The sequence below is a fragment of the Trichosurus vulpecula genome, chromosome 2 (assembly GCF_011100635.1).
Source record: "Trichosurus vulpecula isolate mTriVul1 chromosome 2, mTriVul1.pri, whole genome shotgun sequence".
Taxonomy (NCBI): domain Eukaryota; kingdom Metazoa; phylum Chordata; class Mammalia; order Diprotodontia; family Phalangeridae; genus Trichosurus; species Trichosurus vulpecula.
Window position 1 is genome coordinate 34,803,693 of NC_050574.1, and position 14,162 is coordinate 34,817,854.

A 14,162-nucleotide genomic window follows, 5' to 3' on the forward strand; every position below is an offset into this window, starting at 1 on the left:
CATGTAATGAATGTAGGACTTCAGAGAACAGTAATTCCATGGGTAAAGACCCATGTCCCACTGGATTGGGAGTAGAATGAGGTTCTGTCACTATCTGGCTGTGCTCAATTCAGCAAGCATTAAGGAAGTATCTAGTGTATCAGTTTTGTTCTTACCATCACCTTCCTGCCAACAATTGAATGTCAGATCTTTGAGGGCAGAAATTGTTTTCTTCGACTCCTCCTGTAGCACTCATCACACAGTGTCCATGAGAGAAGAAATGTTTGTTGAATTGAAGCTGAGTGGGGCTAGAACTTAGGAAAGAGATGAGGGCTGAGTATTGGGGGGAAGTCATGAGGATGACTGAACCCAGAGAAGCTGACGAGGTCACTAAGAGAGGAAGTAAAGAAGAAGGCTCCAGACAGGGCCTTGGAGTACAACTAAACAATGGAGGGCAGGCATGGGTGATGACCCCTCAAAGGAGCCTGAGAAGGGTCAGTCAGAGAAGTAGGAGGAAAACCAGGAAGAACCATGACCAAAAAAAAAAAAACCCAGGGAACAGAGAGTACCCCGGGAGGAGAAGGAGCTGATAAATAGTGCCAAATACTGAGGTCAAGTAGGATAAAGACTGAGAAAGGGCATTGGATTTAGCAACTAAGACTGCAAGGAAATAACAAAGCCCCAAAGAAGAGAGGTGAAAGACACCTGCTCCACTGTAGTGTAGAGATGGAAGGTCCAAGTGCAGAAAATTATATTTTTGGGGGGAGGGCAATGTAGAATTTCTTTCTGGTAAAGGGGGAAAGGCAGGAATGTGGATAAATTTAGACAATGTAAAAACAAAAATATATCAATTATTTTGTTGTTTAAAAGAAGTCTATTAGAACAGTCCAGACAAGAAATGAAGATGTGAACTAAGGCAGCAGCTTCATGAGTGAAGGGAAGCTTTTGAGAGATGTAGAGGAAAAAAAAGTGAAAAGATGTGGCAATGGATTGGACATGTGGGCTGAAAGTGAGAAGCAGAGAATGGTACTGAAATTTTGACCTGGGTGACTAGAAGGATGATAGAGCCTCCAACAGTTAACAGGGAAATGGATTTGGTGAAAAATTTGAGTTCTATTTTGGATATATTGAGTTTGAGATGCTATAGAGCATTCAGTTCATAATGTCCAAAGGGAGTTGATATGGGACTGAAGCTAAGGAGAGAGATTACGGCTAGAGATCTAGATCTGGGAATCATCTGCAGAGATGCTAACTGCACTTATGTGAAGTGGGACTACAGTAAAGAGAAGAGAGCACAGGACAGAGCCTTGGAGGGCACACATACTGAGCATAACGTGGATAAATAGGTCCCTGCAGCTCTGTGGGTTATATGACTAACTGCGACAAGCCTCTTGCTCTAGAGATAACCTCCTTGGGGGTTGGTATCCCCAGCTGTGTCCACCAGGGTCCTTTGCTTCTCACCCTGAAGCCAGCAACACGCTGAGGCCCTTCCAAGCCTCAGTTGGGTTCCGCTGTGACAGTGGCAGGAAGCCACGTGCCTTCAAAGGATGAGTGAGCTACTACTAATTGTCCCCGAAAGCTCTCACCTCCCCCACGTTCCTCACCAAGAATTGAGCCTCTAAAAAAAAAAAAAAGAATTGAGCCCCTGCTGCTATCTTCCTAGAGAGGAAACCAGGAAATCATAGGTTTGGAGAGCCTAGTCTAGCTACAGGGGAAGAGGAGGTGAGGATGGTACTAAGCACTAAAGACACTAAGCAAGGACCTAAGCAGGCAAAAGTACTCTGGAAGTGGTGGAGCTCGGCCACAAGTGTACTTTTTTTTGTTTGTTTGTTGATTGACTAGGTGGCTATTTGTCATACAAAGATTCTTCAGTTTAAAAAAAGATTCACCATAAGTGTTATTTAATTAGTGAATGACTTAGGCCATGCAAAGTAGGATTGAATTTACAAAGTTCAATTTACATGTATTTTTTCTCAAGAACACATCTCTTGCAAAATGATGTCTACTTAGATCTTTTAGAGAATAAAATTTGCCACAAAATTCCCTGAAGAGTAAGAATAATAAACAACACCTTAAATGAAATTCCTAAAATGTCTGACTCCTAATAAGTTGAGGGGGAAGGGTGTAAATAATTTCTTCCATTAAATTGCAACACAATAACTAGAAAACATATACCTGGTTGTAACAGGTGAGCCAGGCCTGGGCTACAGAGAGACCACACAGTTAGATATCTAGAGGTTCAGATATGGCCAGATAAGATACTACAATAATGCCTCTTAATAATAGTCTCAAGGGAGATAACAAAAAAAAGGGAAGGAGCCTTAGCAGCACCAAATCTCAAACTATACTACAAAGCAGTAATCACCAAAACATTTGGTACTGGCTAAAAAACTGAAAAGTCAATCAATAAAACATTATGTATACAACATAAAGATGCAAATAAACCTAGTAGCCTAGACTCCAACTTCTAGGATAAGGAGTCACTATTTGGTAAAAAACAAACAAACAAACAAAAAAAAAACGCTATGAAAACTGAAAAGCACTTTGGTACAAATTATGTATAGACCAACATCTTACACACCATACTCAGATGAACTGAAAAATGGATATATTACTTGGCTAGAAAATGTTATAAACAAATTAGAGCAGAGAAGAATAATTTAACTTTCAGATCTATGGATAGGGGAAGAGTTCATAACCAAAGATCTAGAGAGGATCGCTGAAGACAAAGTAGACTATTTTAATTACATAAAATTAAAGTTTTTGCACAAACAAATGAAATGAAGTTAAAATTGGAAGGAAAGTAGTTAACTGGGGGAAAAGTTTGCAGAAAGATCCTCTGAAAAAGTCTCATTTCCAAGATATATAAGGAATTGATTCAAATTTATAAGAATAGCCATTCCCCAATTGATAAGTGGTCAAAGGCTATGAATAGGCAATTTTCAAAGAAAAAAAATCCAAGCTATCAACAACCATATGAAAAAGTGCTCCAAATCTTTAATAATTATAGAAATGCAAACTGAAGCAACTTGGGCTGCATACCCAACAAATTGGTAAAGATGGGGTAGGGGCAAAGAGAAAGAGAAACAAAGAAAAATAAGGAAAATGACAAATGTTCCAAGAGACTCTGGAAAAATATGCAAATTAATACAATACTGGTGACTGTGTGAACTGATTTAGCCATTTTGGAAAGCAATTTGGAACTATGCCCAGTGATACCATTACTAAGCCTATAAGCTCAGAGATCAAAGAGGAAAAGAATCTATAGGTGCAAAAATATTTATAGTAGCAAGGGACTGGAAACTAAAAAGCTGTCCATTAATTGGGGAACAGCTGAACAAATTATGATATATAAATGCAATGGAATACTATGGTGCCAAAAGAAATGGCCAAAGGGATGATTAAAAAAAAAACCTGGGGGAGTGAGCAGAACCAAGATGACAGTTTTTGTTTAACATGCACACAAATGTAAAGAAAAATAACTTTGAAAGATTTAATAACTATGATCCATGTAATGACCATCCCCATCATGATGGACTCAAGATTCAGAATGAGACCTACGTTATTGTACACGACCAGTGTGGACATTTGTTTTGCTTGACTAGGTGGTGCTTGGTTTTGTTGTCGTTCAGTCCTGATTCTTTAGGACCCCATTGGGGATTTTCTTGGCAAAGATACAGGAGTAGTTTGCCATTTCCCTTCTCCAGCTCATTTGACAGATGAGGAACTGAGGCAAACAGGGTGAAGTGACTCACCTAAGGTCACAAAGCTAGTAAGTTTCTGAGGCCTGGCACTCTACTGCCACCACACTGTTTCTTATTAAGCATCACCTCTGCTCCTGCTGCCAAGGATTTCTGATACCACTGCTGCCACCGCCATCCTTGCCAAGCTTTTGCTGAAGAGAATTTGGGGGGAGGCGGGGATCCCACACTCTATCCACTGTGCCACCTAGCTAACCTGCTAGGAGTAATACAACAAATAAAGTTAATTTGTGGTTTTCTAAGTCAGTATGTAGCCTGAAGGGATCTGATTCTATTGGAGTTTGATACTACTGATATAGAAGATGTTACCTGAGCTTTGATTTGAATGGTGTAGGATTCCATAAGGCAAAGGAGAGGAAGGAGTACATTCCAGGGATAGAGAGCAGCCAGTAAAAAGGGAGAAGACAGGACATGGAGTGTCATGGGTAAGAAACAGAGAGGTTAGTTTGGTCAGATTGTATAGTACAGGAAGGGATGTCCAGTGAAACTAGAAAGATGAGTTGGGGGAAGGTTATGTAAAGCTTTAGAAGCTAAAGAGAGCAATATATATTTTATCCTAAAGGAAATAACAAGATATTAGAGTTTATTGGGTGGGACTGAGTGATATTAGATACATACTTAAGGAAAGTTACTTTGACAGCAGTGTGGAAGACAGACTAGAGTGGAGACACTTGAGGTGGAGAAATCAATCAGGATGCCATTATAATAATATAGGCAAAAGATGGTAAGGGCCTGAGGTAGTAGCTGTGTGAGTGGGATGTCCACATGAGAACAGCATGACTTGGCAACTGAATGGACAATTGAGGAGAGACAGAAAGAAGGGGCGAGGATAACACCAAAGTTAAAAAACCTGAAAGACTAGAAAAATTGTGGTATCTTCAACAAAAATAGGGAAATTTGGAAGATGAGATTTTAGGGAAAGTTAATGAGTTCTGTTTTGGACTTGTTGAGTTTGAAATGTCTCTGGAACATCCATCTTGAAATGTCAGATAAGCAATTAGCAATGTGGGGCTGAAGCTCAGGGGAGAGACAATGGCTGGATATACTAGTAGTGTGGGTCATTGGTATAGAGACAATTAAACCCATGAAAGATGGGGAGTTTACCAAGAGAAAAAGTAATCATATGAGAAGAGGGCCAACCACAGAGATCTGGGGAACACAGTTAATGGTAGTGATACGCAAAGACTCAGAAAAGGAGATTGAAAAGGAATAGTTACATAGGCCATAGGGGAACCAGGAAAGAGTAGTGTCATGAAAATCCAGAGAGGAGCAAGTATCCAGGATGGTAAAGTGTCAAATGCAGCAGATAGACCAAGAAGGATGAAAAAAGAATTTGACAATTAAGAGACTATTAGTAGCTTTAGAGAGCACTGTTTTAGGTAAATGACGAGGTTGGAAGTCAGAATGCAAAGGACTGAAGAATAATTGAGAGGAAGGGAAAGAAACACATGTAGAAAGTATTTTTCTTGAATTTGACTAAGGAGGGCTTCAAGATATAGGATGTTAGCTTGAGGATACCATAGGGTCTAGTGAGAGTTTTTAAGAGTAGGGAAGAGTAGTAGGGAAGGAACCTGTAATGGGGTGGTCAGTCAAGGTGATTCTACAAAACTGGGGTCCTTAAGAATGACCCCATAATGTCTGGGTCCTATAAACAATCATAAAACATTTGTCCATATATGGGATAAACCTGCCATAATATTGGCCCTATGGTCAATCAGAAAATTTTACTGTTGAAAGGATTTCAAAGAGCACATAAACCAACTCAAATCTGAAAAGGAATCCCCTCTATAACATTATCCACTGATGTGATAACTAATGATCATTAAACAGCCCAACCTGAAGACCTCCAGTGATAAGGTACTTTCTAAAGTAGCCCTTCCCACTTTGGGATCAGGAAGTTTTCCTTACATGGAGCCTAAATCTTCCTTTCTGCAAATGTATTCTCCATATTTGCCATTTTTATGCTGCAGTTATACTCCATTACATTTTGCTATGCCAAAATTTATGTGTTGTGGTTTACCGTATCTCCCAAATTTGTCACTTAATAACCAGCTTCCTATAGCAGATCACATTTTACATTACATGAATCAATCAAAATTAACAAGCATTTAAGATCTTACTATGAACCGGCCACTGTGCTAAGCACTAGGGATACAAAGAAAAGCAAAAAATACCGTTCCTGCCTTCTAATGTGGCAGACAATATGAAGATAAGTACATACATGTGTGTGTGTGTGTGTGTATGTATACACACACAAGATATGTGCAGAGTAAATGGAAGGCAACCTTAGAGAGAAGGCAACCTTAGCAGCAAGGGGGATTGGAAAAAACCTCCTCAAGAAGGTGAGATTTAAGCTAAGCTTTGAAGGAAGCTGGAGAAGCTAAGAAGAGGTGAGGAGAGAGAGCATTGTGGGAGAAGGGGGGGAGGGGAGCCAGGGCAAAGGCCCTAGGATCCAGAGATGGAACAACAAATACCCTGGAGGTAGAGAGTGGGATCTTTGAGTCACCCTGCATCGCAACGACTATAAAGAGCCCTCCCCACAAGGGGGTTCTGTGAAGAGCCCCCACAATGGGACACTTTGAGGCACCCCTCACAACTGGCATCTTTAAAGTGTCCCCCACAATAAGGTCTAGAAAGTGCCCCCACCTTGGGGGTCTTTGAGACCTCCCTTCCACAACAAGGACTCTTTGACAAACCCCCCACTATGCCTGAGGCCCCCTCCACATCAAGGCTCTCTGAGTCTCCCCCACAACGAGGCTCTCTGAGCCCCGCCCCCCACTCCGCCTTTCTGAGGAGCCCCACCACCCTCGCTCCCTCCTCCCCCCGCCCCACCCTGCGCCTTGCCCCAACCACAGGGAAGAAAGAAACTGAAAAGTTGGAAACCTCACTGCGCCCCGGCCTCGCCTAGCCCCTGTCCGTCCTCCGCTGTCCTCCGGGGTCCGGGCCTGGCCGCCGCCGCAGCCCTCCCGTAACGGCCCATCGCCGTTAGGCCCTTTCCCGCCTTTTCTTCTGGGCTCGCTCACGCGCTTCGGCGGTTGGCAGGAATGAGGGGGAGGGGGAGGGGAGGAGGGCCGTGACTCTCCGAGCTCTGTCAGAAGCCACCGGGACAGCCCCGGCGTCACCGAAGAGCTTCCCCGGGATAGCTCGGCTGCGTCCCGTTGTAGGGGAAATGCCCCCTGCCACCACCACCCTCAGGTTAGAGACGGGAAAACAGGGATCGAGGTTCCTTTCCCGCCAAGATGAGCGGTCCCCTCTGTGATTGGCTGAGGAGCTCACACCTTGAGCCACGTGAGGGAGAGGCGGTGGGAAAGCCTCTGATTGGCTGCAGGACTTGAGCCTCCAGTCCCTATTGGATCATGGCTAGATGAAGGGGAGGGGAGGACTCTGTTCTGTGGTTAGAGCCGCCCTCCAGTCACCAGGCAGACTGAAAGTCTTCCGGGTCAATAGGCAAAGGAGACTCGAGGGGTAGTGCCAGCCGTCGGACCACCCAGAGCTGGGCAGAAGAGGGACACGGATGGGAAGGAGAGCCTGAGATGCTAGATCTGGAGCTGGAGGAGATCTCAGAACCCATCTAGGACCCCCCTCTCGTTGGACTGACAGATAGGGAAACTGAGGCCCAGGACGGTTGCATGACTTGCCGAAGGTCACCCAAGCAGTAAGCATCAAAAGGGAGATTTGAACCCTGGTCTTCGGATGGGCAATCCAGGGCTCTTTCCAGCACGTGCCTTACTTCTATAGTCCCAAGGGTCCCTATCCCAATTTTAGCATACAGTGCAGGAGAAATTGCAGGTTTCAAATCATAGCTCGTTAAAAGAACACAAGGCCAGTTAACCCAAGAACCCCATTCATCCCTAACCTCCCCGTACACAGCAGCATTATCAAGGCCCCTCCCCCACCCCCAGCAGATCTCGGTCTGGCCGGCTGGAATCCAGAGATGTCCAGAGTTTGGAGCCCCATTGCTTGGCAAGGGTCAATATCTCATGTCCTCAACTTAGTCCCCAGGGCAGAAACCCTGCCAGGTTCTACCTGCCTGACCTCGCCCCCGAACCCCAGCACCCAGCCTGGTAGGAGAAGCTGCCTGCTGGGGTGGTATTCACCGCAGAGGACCCTGGGGGCACACCCTGCCTCTCTCCTTCCCCGCCGCCTGCCCTGCGCTGGTCCTGGGTCTACACTCTCATTCCACAAACTCAACTTCCCTGAACAGACCCATTTGGGGCCAGAAGGAGAGGAGAGGTGGGGCAAGGATGAAAGCCAGGGCTTTGGTTTGGGAAAGTGGCGAGAAGGCACCCCAACGCTCGTCTCAGTGACACCCCCCAATCTTTGACTTGTTGCTCCGCTTAGCCCAACTTTGGTCAAGGCCAGACAACGCAGCCTGGTGTGATGGGAAAAGTGCATCTCCTATTTATGATCTGTGTGCATTTGGGTCCCTCACCTCACCTCCTCATCTCTAAAATGGGGTTATTGGGCAGGGTTGTGGTGAGGCTCAGATGAGACAAGGGCACATGGTTATGAAAACCCTGGATCTAGAAGCTCAGATCAGGTACATGGGAGAGAACCAGAACCAGGTTCTGCTGCCTTCAGGCGTGAGCAGTCCATTCTTGGAAGAAGGGCGTGGGGCGGGTTAGTGGTCTGGGTAGCTACAGCGGCTGATTGTAATACTTGGGTCATCCTATCCTGTGACACATAGCCTTTCCTGGATACCTCGGCCTTGTGTCTTCTCCCATGAAGAAATCTGGACTTTGATGTGAGCCAAATGTTTCTGCCTTTTGAGTTGCACCCTCTGAAATTCCTCCAGAAAATATTGAGCTCCATACCAACTAACCTGGGTTTCAGGGGGGGAAAAAGACTCCCGCCTGCCCACTTAACCCACCAATCCAATTCCAGTCGTTATTAATGAGATATAAGGAGAGTAATCACGATTAGTGAAATAACAGTGTCCAGCAGTATGTCTCACATGACCAAGTGTCCATTGGAGGGGCATCTAGTTGCTGTTTGTCTGAATTAATTCCTATAACTCCCTGCTTCTGTTTGGAGGGATGGTTCTGTGCTTATTCCAGAAAACAGGGAGGTCTGCATGTACGGAGTTTCTTATTAGGACCTCTCTCCTTCAGGACCCTCCTTCCCCATTGCATAAAGTCTGAGCAGCATTCTACCGCACTCCCCTCCCCCCATAAACACACACACACACCCACACACACACATACACTGAGTACCAAGCTATGACCAGTTCTCTCAACTTTGTTCCATTCCCCTTTTCTACCTTTTCTCATCTCATCTGCAGCAGCAGCAGCAGACTCTCCTAACGGGATCAAGAAACAGGCAAACCTGTTTTGCCTGTTGAGGGTGGGGGGAAATAGCCAGCCTAGAACATGACTTTGCTCAGCCCCACTCTTGGGCATGGACACGGCCAAGAAGGGAATGTGGCCAAACTGGAGTCCAAGAAGGAAGTAGAAAAGGATGAGGGCAAAGATGAAACAACCACTCCCTTCTCCCCTGCCCTGGACTGCTTGCTTTCTTCAGGCCCACGATCCTTCCAGCCAGAAGAAACCAGCCCAGGATGAGAAAAAAGAAACCTTTATTTGACACAAAATATGTGCAGGCAGACAAGGAAAGACTCCATGAGTGTAAGCGGGAACTAGAGATGCCTGGGATGGAGGAAGAAAGGGAACATAATAAAATCAGGAAGAAGGAAGAGTGAGTTATTTTTGGGAGAAAGGGAAGAAAACTTGGAAGAGCAGATACATAAGAAGGTCTGGGTGGAGCTCTTTTTCCAAAGGACTCACAAAACCATCTGTGGGGCAAGGGTGGGCCCAGCAGGAGAACAGGCTGCTTCTGGGGAAGACGGATACACTTCCTTGAGGGTCTCAGAGTATCGTGTAGTAATACATGGCCAACAACATCACAGGAAGCTGAGGAAGGAGAGAGGAGATGAAAGTGAAGAGCATACCCTTATAGTCATTCTCTACCTCTGCCCAGGCTCCTAGGCTAGCAGGGAGAGGGGAATCTTCTGCCAGGGGTTTGGGTTAGTGTAAATGGGGAAAGCACTGTCCTCTCAGAACCCTTCATGACAAGTTTTTGCCTTCCCAGATCTTGGTTTCTTCTCTCACCGTCCACATAAGGATGGCAAATCCAAACCAAGAGATGCCCCAGGTGTAGCTATCAATGGCATGGCCAATATGTTCGAAGCAGCCCTGTAGGGGGAAGGTACAGTGATGGATAGGTTGGGTTAAGCAATAGTGGGGTGTATTTATAGCAGCTCTTTTTGAGGTGGCTTAGAACTGGAAATCACAGGGATGCCCATCAATTGGAGAATGGCTAAACAAACTGTAGTATATGATTGTGATGGAATATTATTGTGCTATAAGAAACGACAAGCAGAATGATTTCAGAAAAACCTGGAAAGATTTACATGAAGTGATATGAAGTGAAGTGAACAGAACCCGCAGTACTGTATGCAGTAACAGCAATATTGTTCAATGAAAAACTGTGAAAGACTTAGCTATTCTCAGCAATATAATGCCCCAGGACAATCCCAAAGGACTCATGATGAAGCATACTATCTACCTCCGGAGAAAGAACTGATACTTGTTTGAATACAGATGGAAGCATGCTATTTTTCACCTTTCTTTCATCTTTTTCTTTTATTCAAATCTTGTACAACATGACTAATATGGACATGTTTTACATGATTACCCATGTATAACCTATATCTGATTGCTTACCATCTCGGGGGGGGGGGGAAGGATAAAATTTGGAACTCAAAACTTGAAAAAAAAATCAAATGTTAAAAATTTTTTCAACATGTAATTGGGGGGAATATATATAAAATCATGTGATTAGGACAAAAAGCAATAGTGGGGTGAAAGGCAAGGTCTGGGGGTACCTTGGTGAAGAGGTAGTCTCGGTGGCCAAGCCGACATCCCTCCTCGTTGAGAGGGTTGAAGTTGGCGTCCCTACGGCAGCACAATGGGGGCCATGGAAACTCAACCTCTGAGATGGCCTCTCGGAAGGCCGACGTGAAGCTCACCCAGTCTAGTGGCCCTGAGGTACCACAGCATTGTTGCTGGAAAGACAGGTAGGGGAGATAGGGAGGGGAAAATAGCATGGAACAAGAGACTCCTTTTAACACAGAACCCAGTATCTGGCTCTCTTGATTCTGGGTTTCTCTCTTTAGCTCCCACTTGTCTTCAACAATCTATGTATCAATGACTAAAATCCCAGCTTCTGGATGCCCACACTACCTTCTCTACATTCTGCCCACCCCACTGTCCTTGGGGAAGCCCAAGAATACCCTCACCTCAATCATGACTCGGTCCCAGAAACGAGTCAGTTCCTGGCCCTGGCTCGTGGGGGCATTGTAGTAGGTCAGCATCTGCTTGGTAATAAGTGCTGGGTTTGATACCATCTGGAGTGAGAAGACAGGAGTAAGAAGAGAAGAGGGATTCTAAAACCAGGAGGGGAAAAGTCCCTCAGGGAGATAATGCCAACCTCTCTCCCCATTCCCACCTCAGAATCATGTTATTAAATGCATGAAATAAAATCCAGAGGATTATCATGGAAACCAGCTGTATTGCAATAATTATTAAAATCTTTTGAAATACAAGTTCATCAACTCTAGGTTAAGAATCCTTTCTCTGGCCCCATATCTCCAAATTCTCCCTCCACAAGCATCTTCTGCCCCCTTTCCTCCAGCCCTTAATGCCCCCAGGTGCTCACATAGTCTCTGTGGGTATATGATGTGATGCATGAGGCACATTCAAATACATAGACAATCAGCATTAATACCAAGTACTGGAGAGGAAAGAGAAGAGGGTCAATTAGGAAAGGGACAGGATCCATGGTGGTGGAGGGCAGGGGGAAGGTGACTTGGGATCTTGATTGGATGATTTGGCCTAGAAGGCAATGGATTCAGTTAAGAGTGGTCAATTGGGGTTTCATCAGGAAATTGCGGTTTCCAGGGTTTTGGAAACTGGGAGAGATGGGAAGGACCCAGCTAAAGGCTGTCTGCTGTCACCCATTTCCCTCTCCATCCCGCCCCATCCCGTCCCACCCCACCCCTGACCGTGAGAAGCATTCCTCGGCTATGGCACAGCACTGCTCCTATACCAAAGCTGGCAACCACAAAAAGGGAGAAGCCGGTGAAAATGGCGATCCAGGCCGCTGCGAAGACGTCATCCTTGCCAGAGACCCCCAGGAGAGGGTAGACCCGGTACTGATCTGCCGTCACCCAAACTGTTTCAGCAAACAGCGCCAGGCCTGACAGCTAGACCAAGGGAGCAGTCAAGGTGGGGGCACACACACCCCTAGCCCCCTCTGGTGCCCTTCAGTACAGTTTCCAACATCTTTCACCCAGCCCCTTGTAATCCCCCACGCCCATTAACTTCAAACAATTCAACATTTATTGACCGCAAGACTTACTGCTTCATAATATTCTCCCAATCTCCCTTCCTAATACCCCCTGTAAGGTTTTATATCATCTGCCCTGTTTTTGTTATGTTCAGACCACATTTGAGTATATACCCACTCTCCTCTGTATTTTCATGGCTACAAACCCATATTGTCAGCATGTAAAGCAACCAAATCAACTGTGGTTTTTTTTTTTTTTTGTCTTTCACTCAGATAATCCTGTTTCTCCATTTACACTAACTCACATCCCTTGCTAAGGATTTCAGCGCTGCCAAATGAGGGTTCTGGGCAGAGGGATGGTATATCATTTCCCCCAAACCCAGCCTCTTGCTTCTCACTCTTAAAATACCATTTCCCCCCCTAAGCCCTGTGCCCTAAAATTTCCTCTTCTCTTTCCCATAATTCACTCTTAGATCCACTATACCTTCAGTTTTCTGACTGAACCCTATTCCCCCAACCCTAACCCCTCGGGAGAAGACCCTAAGGAGGTCCGGGATATGTTTACCAGGATGATGATGTTTCCAAAGACCAGTAAGCCCACCACTGCTGGGGATCCTTTCTCTGCTGCCATGACCCCCTGAAACACAAGTGGAATTTCAAGGGCGCCCCATTTCTATTTCACTATTCAGCTTCTCCCCCGTAACAGTCTCCCCAGTCTTTCCAATCCAATTGTGTCTATCCCCACAAACCCAGAACCCAGATATTTATTGTACTCCCCCTCTGCTCCCTGCTCCGGGTTCCTTTCTTACCTCTTGGTCACCTTGGTGATTGTCAGTAAATCTTTGCTGGGACCCCAGGGCAGCTTTTTATATCACCCAGAGGAGTGTGTGTGTGTGTGTGTGTGTGTGTGTGTGTGTGAGTGTGTGGCCACACCCTGAATTCCCTTTCCTTTGGACAAGCGGGGCAGAGTGCAACACATCTCTGGGTTTTCTCAGGCATTTGAAAAAACTGAAATTCCTGGTGTACCTAAGACGGTGCGCGCAGCGGAGGGATGAGTTAACTGGAAAGGGGGGCTATAGATAATGAGTGTGGAGTTGGGAGAGAAGTGGGATTTAAATTCCAAAGGAGTCGGCTAGAACAAGAGAATCTTTTTCAGGGAGGGTGAATCCAGACAAGATACCTTGGAGAGAAGAGATGGACCTATTTTTAGGGTCTGTCAAGAAGGAACCATTGGCTTTGGGGGTGTTGAGGCAGTAATTTCTTTCTCATTCTCTCCTTCTCCCTCCCCACAAACTTTTCCTAAACCTGAAAATCTAGTCTGTGCAGTTTAGCTTGAGTGTCTCATTGGGCAGGATACATGGAAATTAAGTGAAGTGCCATAAGATAGCTGAGGAAGATGGCTTTTGGGGAAGGGGTCACGCTTCTCATAAAGACCCAGCATGCTAATGGCTCAGTGGGTGGGAATTACAGTTGACTGTAATGATGAAGACACTACTTGTGTTGTAATCACACAAAGCCAAGCACCCTAGTCCAGGCTTACCTCCTCTCCAACTTGAACTTCTTGACCAGTATTCTTGCCTCCTGTCTCTCCACTTTCCAATCCATCCTTCCCATAACCACCAAAATCATTTTCCAAAAAACACAGATCTAACCATGCCATGCCCCTCATCAAAAAAAAACCTCAGTTGGCTTCCTATCCCTAGGCTAAGAGAAAATAAAATACAGACTCTTTAGCCTTAGCATCTAAGGTGTGCCACAATCTGGCTCCAAAATATCTTTCTAATTTTATTTATTTTTAATTTAATAAATTTTCAATTTTATTTATTTTAATTTAATAATTTTAATTTAATTCTGTACTTAACAAACACCAAATAAATGAATATTTCCATATACAAAATAAGATAGAAGATTGAACACAAAAGCACAAATCTACATCTCCAAATCTGCTTTATTTTTCCTCCAAATTCACCATATTCTTTTCAAAGCTGTACTACCTGTCTGTTTCCTATTAATCCACCTTCTGTGCATTTTTTAAAAATGCTTCAGTGTTCCTCTTTTTTTGTTTTTTGTTTAGTA

At 44.9% G+C, this 14,162-nt stretch overlaps 2 protein-coding genes across 2 annotated transcripts in view; one reads left to right on the forward strand and one right to left on the reverse strand.

Moving 5' to 3' along the window:
• The window catches only part of LOC118839020 (zinc finger protein 850-like), a 902,460-nt gene that overhangs the window by 332,431 nt on the left and 555,867 nt on the right, over nucleotides 1-14,162 (forward strand). The gene's annotated exons all lie outside the window — the stretch shown is intronic.
• On the reverse strand, nucleotides 9,605-12,717 carry UPK1A (uroplakin 1A). The gene is made up of 7 exons (XM_036747296.1): nucleotides 12,652-12,717; nucleotides 11,803-12,003; nucleotides 11,457-11,531; nucleotides 11,038-11,145; nucleotides 10,624-10,803; nucleotides 9,848-9,931; nucleotides 9,605-9,649 (listed from the first exon to the last, which is right to left on the reverse strand). Exons 1-7 carry the CDS (start codon nucleotides 12,715-12,717, stop codon nucleotides 9,605-9,607), a joined length of 759 nt encoding a protein of 252 aa, XP_036603191.1.

What these genes read in the sequence shown, in the direction of transcription:
- UPK1A (XM_036747296.1), bottom strand. Translation starts at nt 12,717, where the DNA reads ATGGCAGCAGAGAAAGGATCCCCAGCAGTGGTGGGCTTACTGGTCTTT. An exon ending in CATATACCCACAGAGACTAT is followed by an intron (nt 11,146 to 11,456) that starts GTGAGCACCTGG and finishes TTCTCACTCCAG; the next exon opens with ATGGTATCAAACCCAGCACT. An exon ending in GGGACCGAGTCATGATTGAG is followed by an intron (nt 10,804 to 11,037) that starts GTGAGGGTATTC and finishes CTGTCTTTCCAG; the next exon opens with CAACAATGCTGTGGTACCTC.